Below are 16,138 nucleotides of genomic sequence, written 5' to 3'. Positions count from 1 at the left end.
GCACAGAGATGCTTTTCATATGCAAATTTGTCCAGGTGAGACCCTAACCAGGTCCCTGCAAGACACAGGTAAAGGTACGCTCACCTGCCCCACAGCCTTCCACTCCCACAGGCTTTCTTCAAGGCCTTCCCTGCCTCCCTCTGAGGCTGATTGACAGGTCACTGCCAACTCGAGGCTTTGGAGAATCCTAGAGAAAATTAGGCTTCCTGTACGGCTAGTTCTGCTGTCCCTCCATCTGCCAGGGAATGTGTAACAGACAGGAAAGAGGAAATGGAGCCTTCTCCAGCACACTGATGCTTTTAAACTCATTCCCTTCTTTTGCCTCCCCGAACAGAAGAGCCCCAGGGGCGGGTGCTGTGGCACAGTGGGCTAAGCCTCAGCCTGCAGTGCCGGCATCCCAAATGGGCACCATTTCATGTCCCGGCTGTTCCACTTCCGACCCAGCTCTCTGCTATGGCCTGGGAAAGCAGTGGAAGATGACCCAAATGCTTGGGCCCCTGCACCCACATGGGAGACCAGGAAGAAGCTCCTGGCTCCTGGCTTCAGATCGGCGCAGCTCTGGTTGTTCTGGCCATTTAGGGAGTGAACCAGTGGATGGAAGATCTTTCTCTCTGTCCCTCTGTCTGTAATTCTACCTCTCAAATACATTTTAAAAAAATAAAATAAAATAAGTTTTCTAGGGCAGAATGAGAATGAAGTCTAGGGAAACGTGTGAGCAGCCTGCTGGAGGTATGTAGTTATAAATTTATTTTATTCTTTGCCAATTTTTATATTTATATAAAAGAACTTTCATGTATTTTATATATATGATTTTAAGAACATAATGATACTTCCCACCCTACTCTCCCTCCTCCTCCCTTTTTTTCTTTTATTTTTGCAATGACATACTTTAAATTTATAATCGCAAGCATATGGTGGTTATAAATTTAAAGGCTAATCAGATTCATCATGTGTGTTTCTGTGGCTGTGTTTACCTGCACCAATGAAGGTCCGAAGTGGCCAAGGGCTGGGGTGTGATTAGTAAATGACAAACATCAGACATGTTACATTCAACAGAGTTTAATGGAGCAGGAGCAATTTGTGAATGAGGTAGCCCTAGGTTTTATAGGTTCTGCCATGGGACTGGGTAACATTTACAGACAGAAAAAGCAAATCACATACAGGAAATGGAAATGAGTCCAAAGACAGATAGATTAGTTCAAGTTTAGCGCTTGCCTTATTTGAATCTAGTTTGAATAGTCGGCTGTCGCTGGCTGACTGAAGCTCAGCTGCTGTGACTGGCTGAGACTCAACTACTTGTTCTAAGAGTAGGCTGCAGTCTATTTATGCAATGAGTGAGTCTGCAGTTCACTATGTATGGAGTAATTTTAGGTCAAGCTTCAAATATGTGTAGGGGCAGTGCCAGGCCAAACTTGACTTAATTTAGCAAGTATGACATACAAGTTGGAGGAAAGACTGTGGGTATAGGGTCATGAAACATGAACACTCACTCTCTCCTTTGCTTGAGCGGTATGAGAAACAGTGAAGACAGGAGGCTTAGAGGGAAAGATAAGAGTTGCTATTCAGAAAGTAGATCTCCGTGGACCTATCTGGTAGCCCATTTTGTAGTTGAGGATAATGGCAAACCAATAAGCAAGCAAGCAACCAAACCACTGATGTGGCCTGTTGTATCTATCAATTCTCATGAGACACCATGATCATTGAAGTAGCAACTGACTCTGCACAGAGCTGTCTCTCTGTGTGTGACAGTGTATTCCTCACTACTATAATGATTAACCTGAAGCAAGCTAACTTTATAAAGAAAATATGTTTATGTAGCTAATAGTTCTGAAGGGCATGGTGCCGCATTAGCATCAGCTTGGAGATGGCAGGAGGGAAGGGCACATCCCAGGACAGGAAGCCAGCGAGTGGTTCCGGGTCAGGCTCAGGCTTTTCTAACAACTAGCACAGCCCCGTGAGAGGCATCTTGGCTCTTTCTAAGGGCAGTGCCCCCAGTGGACCAGGACCTCCCAGAAGCCCTTCCCCCTTAACATTTCCCCACCTTCATCACCACACTAGTGCCCAAGCTCCCAAGACATAAAGCTTCAGGAACCCATCAAGCAGAAAGGGACTCATGGAAGGGGAGACTGTTCATTCTGTGGAATGTTGTGCCCAGAAGACAGTGACCCTATGGTTTGGAAAGCCCCACATTTTTCTTAGTTGTTTTTAAGAGATATTTTTCTTCAATGGCCTTAGGATTAGTGAACTTTATTTTGAATGTATCTGTTTGTCAAGGTTAGTCTCCAAAGAGGGCAGGGTCAGAGTGGAGGGGGCAACTGGCAAGTAAGTAAGGACTTTTTGGTTTCTGCAGTGACTGAGAGGAGGGGGGCCGGCATTCATGGGTGGGGGGTCAGGGATGTTGATGTCCTGCAGGTGCTTCCATGTAGCTAAAAAATCTGCTTATATCAAACCTTAAATGTTTGTTCCGTTTTAGCTGAATTTTTCTAGAAACATTAAATTTTCTAGGAAAGCAGCTTTCTTTTATGTTGAGGGAAAGTCATACTTTGGAATTTTACCAAGTTGTTCACCATTTTAGAAAATCAAGTTATTCTATCTGATATCTCAGTTGCCAAGGCAACATACAGGGTATGTCTACATTAGTATCAGTTGTATTCACAGTGATCTCACTTGTCTATAGAGAGCTATAATTATTTCAAAGTGTCAGAAATCTTTAAAAGAGCATTTTATTAGAAATCGGTATAATTAGGGGCTGGTGCTGTGGCATAGTGGGTAAAGCCACCGCCTGAAGCGCCAGCATCCCATGTGGGCGCTGGTTTGAGTCCCGGCTGCTCCACTTCCAATCCAGCTCTCTGCTATGGCCTGGGAAAACTGAAAGATGGCCCAAATCCTTGGGCCCCTGCACTTGTGTGGGAGACCTGGAGGAAGCTTCTGGCTCCTGGCTTCAGACGGGCACAGCTCCAGCCACTGCAGCCAACTGGGGAGTGAACCAGTGGATGGAAGACCTCTCTATCTCTCTCTCTCTGTGCCTCTCCTTCTCTCTGTGCCTCTCCTTCTCTCTGTGTAACACTGACTTTCAAATAAATAAATAAATCTTTTTTAAAAAAAGAAATTGGTATAACTACTCAACTATTTGATTATGTAATTGAGTTACAGAATTTACATATTGAAAATAAATTATTCTTCTTTATAGTTGAGGCATTTGTTGATTTTTAAAAATTGTTTTGTTTGTATTTATGCTATCCACACATTTTAGAATACTAATGAGGACATATGAGCCTGTAACATTTGTCCCCTACGTGCTGTGGGGTCTAGTAGACAATCACTGTGCAAAAGGCAAACTTGTGGAGAGACCATTGCCACTCTTAGGCTGAGGTGACAGTGTTCTGGGAGCTTGTTGGCCCAGAGACCCTTGTATGTGTCATCTGGAGCCAAGGGGAGTACCATGCAAGGGAAGAGCCCAAGAAAAGTGGGTGAGAGGGCAGGAACCAAGGATGCCAGGATCACACAGCCAGGTCCCTCATGGAAATGCATTTGGTCATTAAAGGGCTTGTGCCCATTCAAAAGTCAGTGTAGAGTGATGGGTAGTGGGAGGAGGAAAGAGAAAGAGAGAAAGAGAGAAAGAGAGAGAGAAAGAGAGAAAGAGAGAAAGAGAGAAAGAGAGAAAGAGAAAGAGAAAGAGAAAGAGAAAGAGAAAGAGAAAGAGAAAGAGAAAGAGAAAGAGAAAGAGAGAATATCCTCCATTTGCTAGTTCACTTCCAAAATGGCTGAAACAGTTGGGACTGGTCCAGACTGAAGTCAGAAGCCCAGAACTCCACCTGGGCCTCATACGTGGGTGGCAAAGGCCCAAGTACTTGGGCCACCTTCTGCTGCTTTCCCAGGCATACATTAGCAGGGAGCTGGATTGGAGGTGGAGCAGCTGGGACTCAAATAGGAGCTCTCATACGGGATGCTGTCATCACAGGCAGAGGCTTACCCCACTGCACCACCATGCCAGCACTCCCCACCCCAAGTATATATTTTTTTAATTACTTGAGAGTGAGTGAGCAAGCGTGCCCATCTTCTGGCTCACACGAATGAGGCTGGAACTGGGCCAGGCCAAAGCTGGGAGCCAGGATCTCAGTGCAGTTCTCCGAAGTAGGTGGCCAGAACCCCGCTATCTGGCCCATCGCTTGTTGTCTCCAGGTGTGCATTCACAGGCACCAGGAGGCCGAGCCAGGTGTTAAACACAGGCTCACTGTGAAATGGGACGCATTTCATTCCTTCCCCTTTTCATAAGATTTATGTATGTATCTGAAAAGCAGAATTACAGACAGAGAGCGGCAGAGACAGAGGGAATTTATATCCACTCCCCAAATGGCTGCAACAGCCAGGGCTGAGCCAGGCTGAAGCCAGGAGCCTGGATATCCATTTGGGTCTGCAATGTGGGTAGCAGGAGCTCAGCTACTTGGCCATCTTCTGCTGTCTTCCCAGGCACAACAGCAGGGAGCTGGAGCCAAAGCAGAGCAGCCAAGACTTGAACCGGCGCTCATGTGGGAAGCAGGCACTGGAGGCAGAGGCTTCACCCCCAGCGCCACAATGCTGGCCCCAGGACAACTATTCTCCTCTGTGGCAGTCCAATCAGGCAGATAAGAGAAAATCAGAGCAAAGCCTCTTCATTTTTAAAAAAAAATTTTTTGACAGGCGGAGTGGACAGTGAGAGAGAGATAGAGACAGAGAAAGGTCTTCCTTTTCCGTTGGTTCACCCCTCAGTGGCCGCTGTGGCTGGTGCACCGCGCTGATCCGATGGCAGGAGCCAGGTGGAGGATCAGCCCATTGAGCCGCAGCGCTGGCCAAAGTAAAGCCTCTTCAAGCATCTGCTGCTCTCCAAGGACCTTTAATTTAATCAGTATTCCAGGGGGCTGTGTTATGAGCCCCGACACCATCATCACAATCAAAACAATGAACACATCCATCCCCTGCTCAAGCTTCTGCTCCTCTGAGGTCTCCCCCACCTCCTCCTGATCGCTGATCTGCTCTGTCATCACAGCTTCATTTCACAACCCCCTCTCTATTGCTGTGCCGTGTGGAGGGGACAGCACTGCATCAGTCACTCCCAAGGTGGCCCCGGGCCTGACTGGGCTGGAGACAGCAGGGGAGAACCCACTCACACTCCACTGCCCACTAGATGGAAGTTAGGTCCATCGTAAGGCTCCTCATGAATTAAGGCAATCGCGAATCACTTGATTCACTCTTATACAGGGATGTGTACATGAGCATCACTTGAGGATAAAAGACACTCTCAGTTCCTGGCCCCCTGCCCAAGATGTAATCAGTCGGAGAATGAAGGCCCAGGAGAGCTGCGGTTTTTGAAGGCTCCCAGGTGGTTCCAAAAGCATGGACAAGGTTGGGAGCCCTACACGTATCCCACAGGTGAGATTGGGTCTGGGATTCCCAACTTAACTCAGGTGAGTAGGACACCTCCCTCCACGCCAGGGAGGAGTATTGCACTTTTTAAGGATTTATTGTTGCCGGCGCCGCGGCTCACTAAGCTAATCCTCCGCCTTGTAGCACCGGCACACCGGGTTCTAGTCCCGGTCGGGGTGCTGGATTCTGTCCCGGTTGCCCCTCTTCCAGGCCAGCTCTCTGCTGTGGCCAGGGAGTGCAGTGGAGGATGGCCCAGGTGCTTGGGCCCTGCACCCCATGGGAGACCAGGATAAGCACCTGGCTCCTGCCATCGGATCAGCGCGGTGCGCCGGCCGCGGTGGCCATTGGAGGGTGAACCAGCAGCAAAGGAAGACCTTTCTCTCTGTCTCTCTCTCTGTCTACTCTGCCTGTCAAAAAAAAAAAAAAAAAAAAAAAAAAAGGATTTATTGTATTCGTTTGAAAGGAAGAGTTACAGTAGACAGATAGAGGTCTTCCACCTGCTGGTTCAACCCCCCCCCCCCCCCATGGCTGCAGCAGTCCAGGATGGGCCAAGCCAAACCGGGAGCCAGGAGTTTCTTCGATGTCTCCCACGTGGGTGCAGGAGCCCAAGCACTTACGCCATCTTCCGCTGCTTTCCCAGGCCATAGCAGGGAGCTGGATCGTAAGTGGAGCAGCCGGGACTCGAACCTGCGCCCATCTGGGAAGTCGGAGTACAGGGAGCAGCCTCACCTGCTATCCCACAGCGCTGGTTCAGTGTGTGCACCACAGTCTCGGAGGCCTGCATCTCACTGGAGCCTCCGCTTGACGTTCATGCTGCTCGGTGCCCGCTAGGGACCAGCCATGGGCTACGCACTTTAGCTAACGGGGAGCTCTGAGGGCCAACCAACTGAAATGGGTTTGATTTTTCTGTTTTGTTCATTGCTGGATCCACAGAGCCTAGAACAGCGGCAGGTACATAACAAGTTCTTAATAAAGGCCTTAGGCATGGGTTGCTTTATCTGACACTGCAGTGGTGGTGGGTGAATTCCAGATTACCTTGCAATTTTTTAAAAAATAGGATTAACATGCAATACTTGCACATTTTATGGGGTACCACGTGGGAGGGAGTTCACCACGTGTATACAGCGTGTACCGAGCAATCAGGCTAACGTCTATTTGCATTTCCTTACCATTACTCAACGCTTGAAGCACATCCCTGGGTAATTTTTCATTGTGACACCGGATCACGGAAACGCACTCCTGCTTCTGACTTCTCCGGTTTCGAGTAAGACACACACATTACTTCTGAAATACTCCTTCTCCCTGCCTCGCCACGCCTCCGCCGGGACCTGCCCTAATAAGGTAGATTCCGACACTGGCCCCGGGGACCGAGGGAGCGCGGGCGGGGCCGGCCGTGCGCATGCGCACAGCGTTTACGCCCGGTCTCGGAGAAGCGCGCGCAGACTCAGAAACTTCGCTTCCGCCCTTGGCTCCGCCCAGCTTGCCCTCTTTGGGGCGGGGCGAAAGCCGGACCCTGGGAGAAGAGGCGGGGGGGTGGTGGCTACGCGCGTGCGCAGAAGGGAGCTGAGGGGCGGGACCGCACGGTGGAAGAGGCCTGAGCGCTGCGGGGCAACATGCAGGTGAGCTAGGCGGGAGCGGGGTCTGGGCCCCGCGATGTCTCGTGTGTCCTCCTGGGCTCGTGTCGTTCTCGGGCGTCAGGCTTGTGAGAAGTACTGGGCACCCGAGGCACGAGGGAGGCCCGGCGAGCCCAGGCCCGGCGCAGGCGCAGTGCGGGACGGCAGGTGCGGTCCGGCCGGCTCGCGGAGGCTGGTGGTCCCCGCCCCGCTGTCCCTGCCGGCTGAAACTCCGTCCTTTGGGGGTGTTTGCCCTGTGCGGGACCCTCCTCAGTTCCCTTCTTGAGCCTTGAGCAGGTGTGCTGTGGGCCCACTGTTGGGATGTGGAAGTCGAGTCTTGGAGAAGTTCCGCCTTAGGAAACAGTGTTCCTGGCTGCGTTCCGAGCTGGCTTCGGACACGTCTCAGAAGCAGGCCATATATTCCTCCCTGGCCCAGCACCACGCCCTCCGGGCTTGATGTTGCGCTCCCGATAGCCTCGACTCCCCTGTCCTAGGACCCCAATGCGGACACCGAGTGGAATGACATCTTACGCAAAAAGGGCATCCTGCCCTCAAAGGAAAGTCTGAAAGAGTTGGAAAAGCAGGCGGAAGAGGAGGAGGAGCGAGCGCTGCAGCAGTCAGTGGGTGAGTGCTTGTGTTCTCTTTGGTCTGTGGGTCTGGCTTAGGACACACCTCTCTAAGCCTCCAGCTCTTGCCGTAGGGGGCTCCTCTGAGAGCCAGGACCCGGGCTGCAGGGTGGGCGTGGTCATAGGGCGTCGCTGGCCATCACCTTCCTGGACACAGAATTTTTAAAGATTTATTTATTTATTTGAAAGTTGAGTTACAGAGAGAAAAGGAGAGGCAGAGAGAGAGAGAGGTCTTCCATCCACTGGTTCACTCCCCAGATGGCCGCAACGGCCGGAGCTGAGTCAGTCTGAAGCCAGGAGCCAGGAGCTTCTTCCTGGTCTCCCACGCGGGTGCAGGGGCCCAAGGACTTGGGCCATCTTCCACTGCTTTCCCAGGCCACAGCAGATCGGAAGTGGAGCAGCCAGGATTAGAACCAGCACCCATATGGGATGCCGGCACTGCAGGCCGGGGCTTTAACCCGCTGTGCCACAGCGCTGGCCCCGGGCCACAGATTGAGACTTGGCTGCACCCTTTAGTCACACAGTTCCATGTCTGTGTCACCTGAGCGCGTGATGGTGCTGAAGAAGGTATTTGAGTCCTGACCTTCTGCTCATGGGTCCTTTGGGTAATGTCCTAGAAGCTTGTTCAGAGTGTTTAGTGTGTTCTCCTGGGGAGGTACTTTCTTACCTTTGTGATTTGCTTGAGGATATGAAATGAAACTAGCTTCACTTGGGGAGGCATGTTTGCAGCGTGCGGGGGCTGGGAGGGATTTCCTCAAAGATGCCTGTGTCACCTGAATCAGAATCCCCGCGGGGCTTCCAGAAACATTCTCGGACCCTGCTGGGTGGGAGTCTCGGGGTGGGGCCCTGGAGTCTGCCTTTGAAAGGAGGACTTGAAAGGATGTTGATACATACAACCTACAAGAACCGTGGACTACAGGGACTAATGCTTTTATCCCCTGTGGGCCCCGTGGAGCTAATGTAGAGGAGGATTGATTAGAAACCAACCAGCAAATGCTTATTGGATGATGGCTGTTCCGGGCACTGAAGCTGGCAGCTGGGCACAAGCCAGACAGAATTCTGTGTCCTGGTGGAACTTCGAGGGTAGTGGCAAAGACAGACAGCAACAACCAAGGGACAGGGGCTAGGGAGGGTTGGAGCAGAAGCAGGCCTGATTCTAGCCGGAGTCAGAAGAGGACAGCTGCGGAAAGACCCGGAGAGAGGAGGCAGAGATGAGAGTAGACCTGAGGGGTAAGGGTGGTAAGAGACACTTAGGACAGAGACCTGAAGGGTGATGATACACACCCCGGAAGGGTTAGGTGAACAAGCGAAAAGCCAGCTGACGCGTTGAACAATCCGCAAAGAGGCCGGAACCCCCTGGGGAGAGTACTCCCAACGACTCAGGCAGCTTTTGGAGGTTTGTTTGTTTTTTATAGATTTATTTGTTTGAAAGGCCGAGTTAGAGAGCTTCTGTCCACTGGTGCACTCCCCATGTGGTGGCAACAACTGAGGCTGGGCCAAGCCAAAGCCAGGAGCCTGGAACTCCATCTTGGTCTGCCCTGTGGGTAGCAGGGCCCCAAGCACTTGAGCCGTCTTCTTCTACCTCCAGAGATAAGTTAGCAGGGAGCTGGATCGGAGTTGGAGCAGCCAGGCCTCGAATCGGCACCCGTACGGGATGCTGATGTCACAGGTGGTGGCTTTGCCTGCTAAGCATAACGCCGGCCCCAGCTTTTGGCGGTTGAAACAGAGCAGTGACATGACCTCCACTTTGACAGCGCTGTCCTGTTGCTGCCTAGCTGAGCGTAGGCTTTGGGGTGGGGGACACGGCCGGAAACTGTTGTGGTAGTTCAGGTGAGAGGCTGCATTGGCTCAGAATGGTGTGGTGAAGGTGAAATGGTGAGTAGTGGTGTAGTCAGGTTGTAGTGGGATTTGCTTCTGGACCCAAGGAAGGCTAAGAGAGCTAAGCGTATTCATGGGCTTCTCATCCCTCCAACACAGTACCCGAGAAAACGAAAACGAATTGTTTTGGAGGTTTAAGTCCCAGAATGGGGCCCCATTGGTTTGGCCCCTAATGTGGCAAGGTGGCAGTGGTGGAGCATGGAGAGCTGCTGTGGAAAAGGGTCCCATGGCCAGCCAGGAAGAGGCGTGGCTGGGCCCGACTCGACTTTTATAACCAGTCCTCTTGGAAAAACGACCTTCCAGGGGCCTACGGACTTCCCACTCACTGGACCTACCTTCTATACACCATAAGTGGTTTAAGTTTCCACCCTCCTAGTGCTATTATGAGTTTGGGATTTCAACAGCTGCATGAATTAGGAAGCCAGATCTTGTTCAGACCACTGCAGTTAGAGTGACTGCACGCCTTAGTGCCTGAGCAACCTGAAGGGTGGAGTTGCCACCAACTGAGATGAAGGCTTGGAGAGGAGCAGGTTTGCAGGAAGATGGAGACTCTGTTTGGGACATGTTAACTTTGAGAGTCTCACGGAACAAGTAGAGGGGCTAAGCAGGTGGTTGGGTGTGTTTTCAGAGAAGTGTGAGCTGGGGATGTGACTTTAGGAGTTGTGAGTGTACCGAAAACACACAAAGCCCCTAGGAGTAGTCACTGAGGGTGCAGGCATAGAAGCTGAGTCAAAGAATTGAACCCTGAGCACTTGTCATCAGCAGAAGGTTCACAGTGGGCACAGCTGTAGGGGCAGGAGGAGAACGGGGCCTCCTGGAAGCCAGGGGAGGCCGGGACGGCTTGGATCAGGTGCCGCTCGTCATCAGGGAATGAGGTTGTTGACCTGGATGAGAGTTTTGTTGGAGGCACAGCGAAAGCCAGGTTTGCTGTCAAGCAGGAGTGACAGTAAAAATGAGATGCTGATTTTATACCAGTTCATTACAAGAAAGGATAGAGTTGCCTGCCACACAGAAGACATGGCCAAGAAATACATGACGGTCACCTTTAACTCCAGGAAAGTGTGTGTGGGAAGGTCCCCTGCTGCCATCACCCCGACTCCTTGGGTAGTAGAATTGTTGATACACCTGCCGCTAGTGGATATGCCCGACCAGGGGACTTCGGGCTTTGTAAACCTGGGAGATTTCTCACCCATCCACTCACTGTGTGGGGGTGAGATGCTCCCGTCTGTAGGTGTCCGCACAGGTTTTTCTTTTTAAAACACCCCCCACGTCTTATTCACTAGTGAGATGTAAGTAATCTTTATGTTGGTGAGCTGGGGCCTGCTGGTATTGTGTGCTTACCTTTAGGAGAAAAGCGAAGGGGAATACCCAAAATGCATGTTTGTTCATCTTGAATTTTTGTTTTTTTTGCTTTGGCTGTTGTAACTAAATTCAGTGAAGACGTATGAAGATATGACATTGGAAGAACTGGAAGATAATGAAGACGAATTCAATGAAGAGGATGAACGTGCTATTGAAATGTACAGGTTAGTGCCACTCAGAGGGACCGTTTAGGTTTTTTGCGTGGTAATTTTTACCATACCGTAAAATGTGCATCCATTGTAAATTTACTTTTCTGGGGGCTGGTGTTGTGGCACAGTGGATGGAGCCACACTGCCTGTATTGCCAGCATCCCATATGAGTGGTAGTTAGAGTCCTGGCTGTTCCACTTCTGACTCAACTCCCCTGCTAATGCGCCTGGGAAGGCAGTGGAAGATGGCTATTTGTGTGTGTATTTGTGCATGCGTACATATGTGCATGTGTTAGAAGATATTTTCTCTGTCTGTTGTCCAGGCAGCAAAGACTGGCCGAGTGGAGAGCAACTCAAGAAAAGAATAAATTTGGAGAAGTTTTGGAGATTTCAGGAAAAGATTATGTCCAAGAAGTTACCAAAGCTGGTGAGGGCTTGTGGGTAATCTTGCACCTTTACAAACAAGGGTGAGCTGATCATCTTTTGTGTTCTAGAACATGTGAATTTTAATTTATATGTTGAATCCATATCAAGCTTATTCCATATTCTGGTATTTGTCGTTGTTTATTAGTGTTATGTGTTTTTGTTGCTCATTTACTAAAGCTTTAATGCCTAATTTTTATCTTGACTACCAAATTAATATCTGTGACTCAATGCAATTGTCTCTGTAAAAATATAGCAAAGAAGGGGCTGGCGTTGTGACATAGTGGGTTAAGCCTCCGCCTGCAACACCAGCATCCCAAATGGGTGCCAGTTTGAGACCCGGCTGCTCTGCTTCTGATTCAGCTCCCTGCCAATGCGCCTGGGAGAGCAGCAGAGGATGGCCTGGACGCTTGGACCCCTGCACGCATGTGGGAGACCCAGAAGCAGCACTGGGCCCCTTGCTTCAGCCTGGCCTAGCCCTGGCCGTTGTGACCATTTGGGGAGTGAACCAGAGATGGAAAACCTCTCTCTCTCCATCTTTCCTCCTCTATCCATAACTCTGCCTTTCAAATTAAAAAAAAAAAAAGTATAGTTGAAGAGTCAGTTTGCTTTCACTGAAAAGGAATTCCTGGGACTCCGGCAATTCCAAATTCTATAGTTCATGGTTCCTGCAGACAGAGAAGGTGACCTCCCAGCCATTGTCTGCCGTGTGGTGCTGAGGGCCTCCAGCCTCCCTCCACGCTCAGTCCTGCTCCTAACCTGTAGAGCCCAGTGCTTTTTGTGGCATTTCCTTAAAGCAGGAAATATGTTCTGGCCTGTTTCACACATTCTGCATCTTTGGTGTTCTCTCATTCGACCTTATGGAAGGCCATAGCAGTTGTCTTTTATGCTGACACTGTTTTCCTGAGCTGTTGTTGTATCAAATGAAATTGGACTTTGGGTTTCAAGTTCTTCACTTCACATGGACATATTAGGAAGTGCTGATTGGTCTTGGCCGGTAGTGGAATCACCAGTGCCTCTGCATTCTGTTTGTGTGTTCCAGGATTCCCCTCTGTGCCTTGATAAATCAGCACTTCAGCGCACTTGCCAGGAAGTTTCCTGATGTGAAGTTCATCAAAGCCATTTCAACAACCTGCATACCCAATTATCCAGATAGGAATCTGCCCACGGTATTCGTGTACCTGGAAGGCGAGATCAAGGCTCAGTTTGTTGGCCCACTGGTGTTCGGCGGCATGAACTTGACTCGAGATGGTAAGGGGCGTATGAGGGCCGGGGAGGGGGTTTTTCTGTTACTGAGAGTGCTTGTTTGCTGGCCGGGTGTTGCCATGTGGGCAGCTGTGCATTTGGTCTCCTGTCTTAGCAACTAGTTAGGAGCAGTCACAGCGGGGCTGCAGCAGTTCTCAAAGGAAGACACAGAGAACCTAGCTACATGTTTAACGTTAATGTCAAATATACTTTATTTGGCCCTGCAGCTAAATATTTTTTAAGTGTAGCCCAATATAACATTCATTTTTTGCTCACATCAACGTATTGTTGAAGACACATAGGAGTTCAGTCTAAAAAGTTTGTGGTATGATAAAATTAGAAGATAAATCTATTTTGGTGCAAAAAGATTTTTTGAGACCCTTGTATAGTTTTTCATAATACACATTTTTCATGAATTTTTTGAAGCCCTCATATGTATGTATATTTCTCTGTTGAAATATTTTCTCAGTTGAGTACCTTAGTAGCTTTTCAATTTAAACTTTATTTATTTTTGCCTGTAACTCTGGAAGGATTAAAAAAAATTCCTTCCCATGTGTTACACATGGAGATGGCAAAGTGTTTATCCATGCTTAATGAGAGAACCTGAGGCCAGAGGCAAATTCTCTCTACTCAAGGACTGTGTCCAACCATGCTTGAATAGTCTTCAAAAATATTTTCAACATTTTATATATTACACCACTAAAATAGTTCACTGGGAAAAGTATAAACATGCATCTCATACATGTTTGTTATATGTCATTCCAGTGTTGAAAGGTGTATAGTGTTTCAAATGCATGCTGGCATCTCATTTTGACCTATTTATTTATTTATTTGAAAGAGTTACACAGAGAGAGGAGAGGCAGAGAGAGAGGTCTTCCAACCTAATTTTGACCTTTTTTGAATGTACTGTGCATGGAGATTGGCATGGTAGTCTATTTTCTGTTTCTTTAACAAAGTACCCCAGGCTGAGTGACATCTGAAGGAAAGTCGTGTATCTCACTCAGCTCCCGTTTGGGAGGTGGGGAAGCCCAGGAGAGTGGCACAGGCATGCGCTTGGCTTTTGGGGAGTGCCTTGGGCTGTGTCTGTCATGTCAGAGAAGCAGAGGCCTGTGTGGGACAGAGACCCAGGGACGTGCCAGGCTTGCTTTGTGACAACCTGCTCTCGAGAACAAATCCATTCCTGGGAAAACCAGTTCAGTTTCTCCAGAAGAGTATGTATCTCCTTTAAGGGGCCCGCCTCCCAACCTTGCTACCCTGGCAACCAAATTGCAGCTTTTTTGGCAGGGACAAGCCACATCTAAACCACAGCAATATGCGATCATAGCTGTAGTCTGTTGCCACACAAAGACTGACTTGTGGATTAGTGACCTTGTATGTAACAGTAGTCACATGGGGAGTGAACAGTGTCATTAAATACATACCTGTTCATGTATGGTGGATATATAAATATACATATTCTTTTTTTTTTAATTTATTTGAAAGGCAGAGGTACAGAGAGGCGGAGAGAGAAAGGTCTTCCAACTGCTGGTTCACTCCCCAAATGGCCGCAACAGCCAGAACTGGGCTGATCCAAAACTAGAAGCCAGGAGCTTCTTCCAGGTATCCCACATGGGTACAGGGGTCCAAGGACTTGGGCCATCTTCTGCTTTCCCAGGCCATAGCAAAGACTGGATCAGAAATGGAGCGGCCAAGACTCGAACCGGTACCCATATGGGATGCTGGCACTGCAGGCCGCGGCTTTACCCACTATGCCACAGTGCCAGCCCCAAGATACATATTCTTAAGAAGCAGAAATCTTAAATTTTTCAAAATGAATTTTGTCGAATTTTCAGAATGGTAAACCAAGGTATGTAGAGCTGAAACTACTGATGGTATTTATCTCCATGGAGCACCTTTCCCCACACCACTAATGAGGTACGATTGACCCCCCCCCCCCCAAAAAAAAAAGTGTACATTAAAGCTGTAGAGCACGAGGATCTGAAATGGGAACACCGTGTGAGACCGGCAGCACGGTCCAGCCCGTTGCCACGCCCAGCTCCTCACGCAGTCTCCTTTGCACTTTGGTGAGGACGCTGCAGGTCACCATGCTGGCGCGGTTCAGGTGCACAGTGCATTGCATCGCCATGCTGTGCCTCGCTCTCCAGAACTTGCCCACCTGGCTATCAGAGACTTTGTTACCCCGAGCCCTGGTAGCTGCCGCTCGGTGCTCTGTTTCACGGAGCGCTTTAAAGTCACGCGACTGCAGTAAGGCTGGGTGTGAGGTCTGGTTAGAAGGACCTGGCTGGCAGAGCCTCTCTGCGCTGATCCACCTTCTCCAAGCCGTTGGTTATGGAATCTCTCGGGCAGTCCCTCTGCTCTGCCTGAGATGTTCTCTGCCCGGAGAAATCCGTCCCGTGATTTGGCTACATGCGGTCTCGGGCTGCGTGAGTCTCACGGGTGAGAGGGAGTGAGGAAGCACAGAGGCCGAGTCTCTGATTCCTTACTTTTTTTTTTTTTTTTTTTTTAACTTATTTGACAGGTAGAGTTATAGACAGAGAGAGAGAGACAGAGAGAAAGGTCTTCCTTCCGTTGGTTCACTCCCCAATTGGCCACTACGGCCGCTGCACTGATCCGAAGCCAGGAGCCAGGTGCTTCTTCTTGGTCTCCAATGTGGGTACAGGGGCCCAAGGACTTGGGCCATCTTCTACTGCTTTCCCAGGCCATAGCAGAGAGCTGGATCAGAAGTGGAGCAGCCGGAACTCGAACCAGTGCCCATATGGGATGCCGGCACTGCAGGTGGCAGCTTAACCTGCTACTCCACAGCACTGGTCCCAAGGTGTTACCTTTTTTTTTCGCTTTCTTCTTGGCAAAAACATTAAATTGGTCATCAGATTTTGAGATTATATTTTCTGCTTAGGAAAACCGCAGCTTGATGGACTTAGGGTGAGGGGAGCCTTATGTGATTGGCTTTTTCTCGATCATGTAGAGTTGGAGTGGAAACTGGCCAAGTCCGGGGCGATCAAGACAGACCTGGAGGAGAACCCCAGGAAGCCGATCGAAGACGTGCTGCTGTCCTCGGTGCGGTGCTCTGTCCCCGCCAGGAGGGACAGCGATTCCGAGGGTGACTGAGGCTGCAGCCGCTATCACTTGCCGAACTTCCTGGACGTGACAAACTGTCTGGATGTTTTTTTTAAAAAGCAGGAGTGAATCCTTTTGGTTTTTAACCTTTTATAATTATGTTTCAAATCTTTTACATTTCAGAAATAATCATTGCTGGAATTTTATTAAATTATTGGAACTATCTTTTTAAACTAATACCTACTGTTGGTATGACAAATGTCTGTTTTTCCTCACATATATTTTCAGGAAGTCATAAAGTTATTCACTATGTTTTAACATACAACTAGATATAAAGGAATGTGTGTTTTTTTAATAAAAGTGAATAAATTATACCATGGAAA

General features: G+C 49.3%; 1 protein-coding gene and 1 long non-coding RNA gene across 2 annotated transcripts in view; one reads left to right on the top strand and one right to left on the bottom strand.

Moving 5' to 3' along the window:
- The window catches only part of LOC138848550 (uncharacterized), a 20,437-nt gene extending 13,635 nt beyond the window's left edge, over window positions 1–6,802 (bottom strand). Inside the window, exon 1 of the long non-coding RNA XR_011386458.1 lies at window positions 6,573–6,802. This is a non-coding gene — a long non-coding RNA (uncharacterized lncRNA). The remainder of the gene's footprint in view (window positions 1–6,572) is intronic.
- PDCL3 (phosducin like 3) lies at window positions 6,771–16,138 on the top strand. The gene is made up of 6 exons (XM_002710014.5): window positions 6,771–7,022; window positions 7,511–7,640; window positions 10,956–11,046; window positions 11,354–11,497; window positions 12,496–12,704; window positions 15,664–16,138. Exons 1-6 carry the CDS (start codon window positions 7,017–7,019, stop codon window positions 15,804–15,806), a joined length of 723 nt encoding a protein of 240 aa, XP_002710060.1. The 5' UTR covers window positions 6,771–7,016; the 3' UTR covers window positions 15,807–16,138.

Source organism: Oryctolagus cuniculus, chromosome 2, assembly GCF_964237555.1.
Source record: "Oryctolagus cuniculus chromosome 2, mOryCun1.1, whole genome shotgun sequence".
In the NCBI taxonomy this organism is placed as follows: Eukaryota; Metazoa; Chordata; class Mammalia; order Lagomorpha; family Leporidae; genus Oryctolagus; species Oryctolagus cuniculus.
Note: the sequence above shows the minus strand (reverse complement) of the source record. Positions and strands in the feature narration are given on the sequence as shown.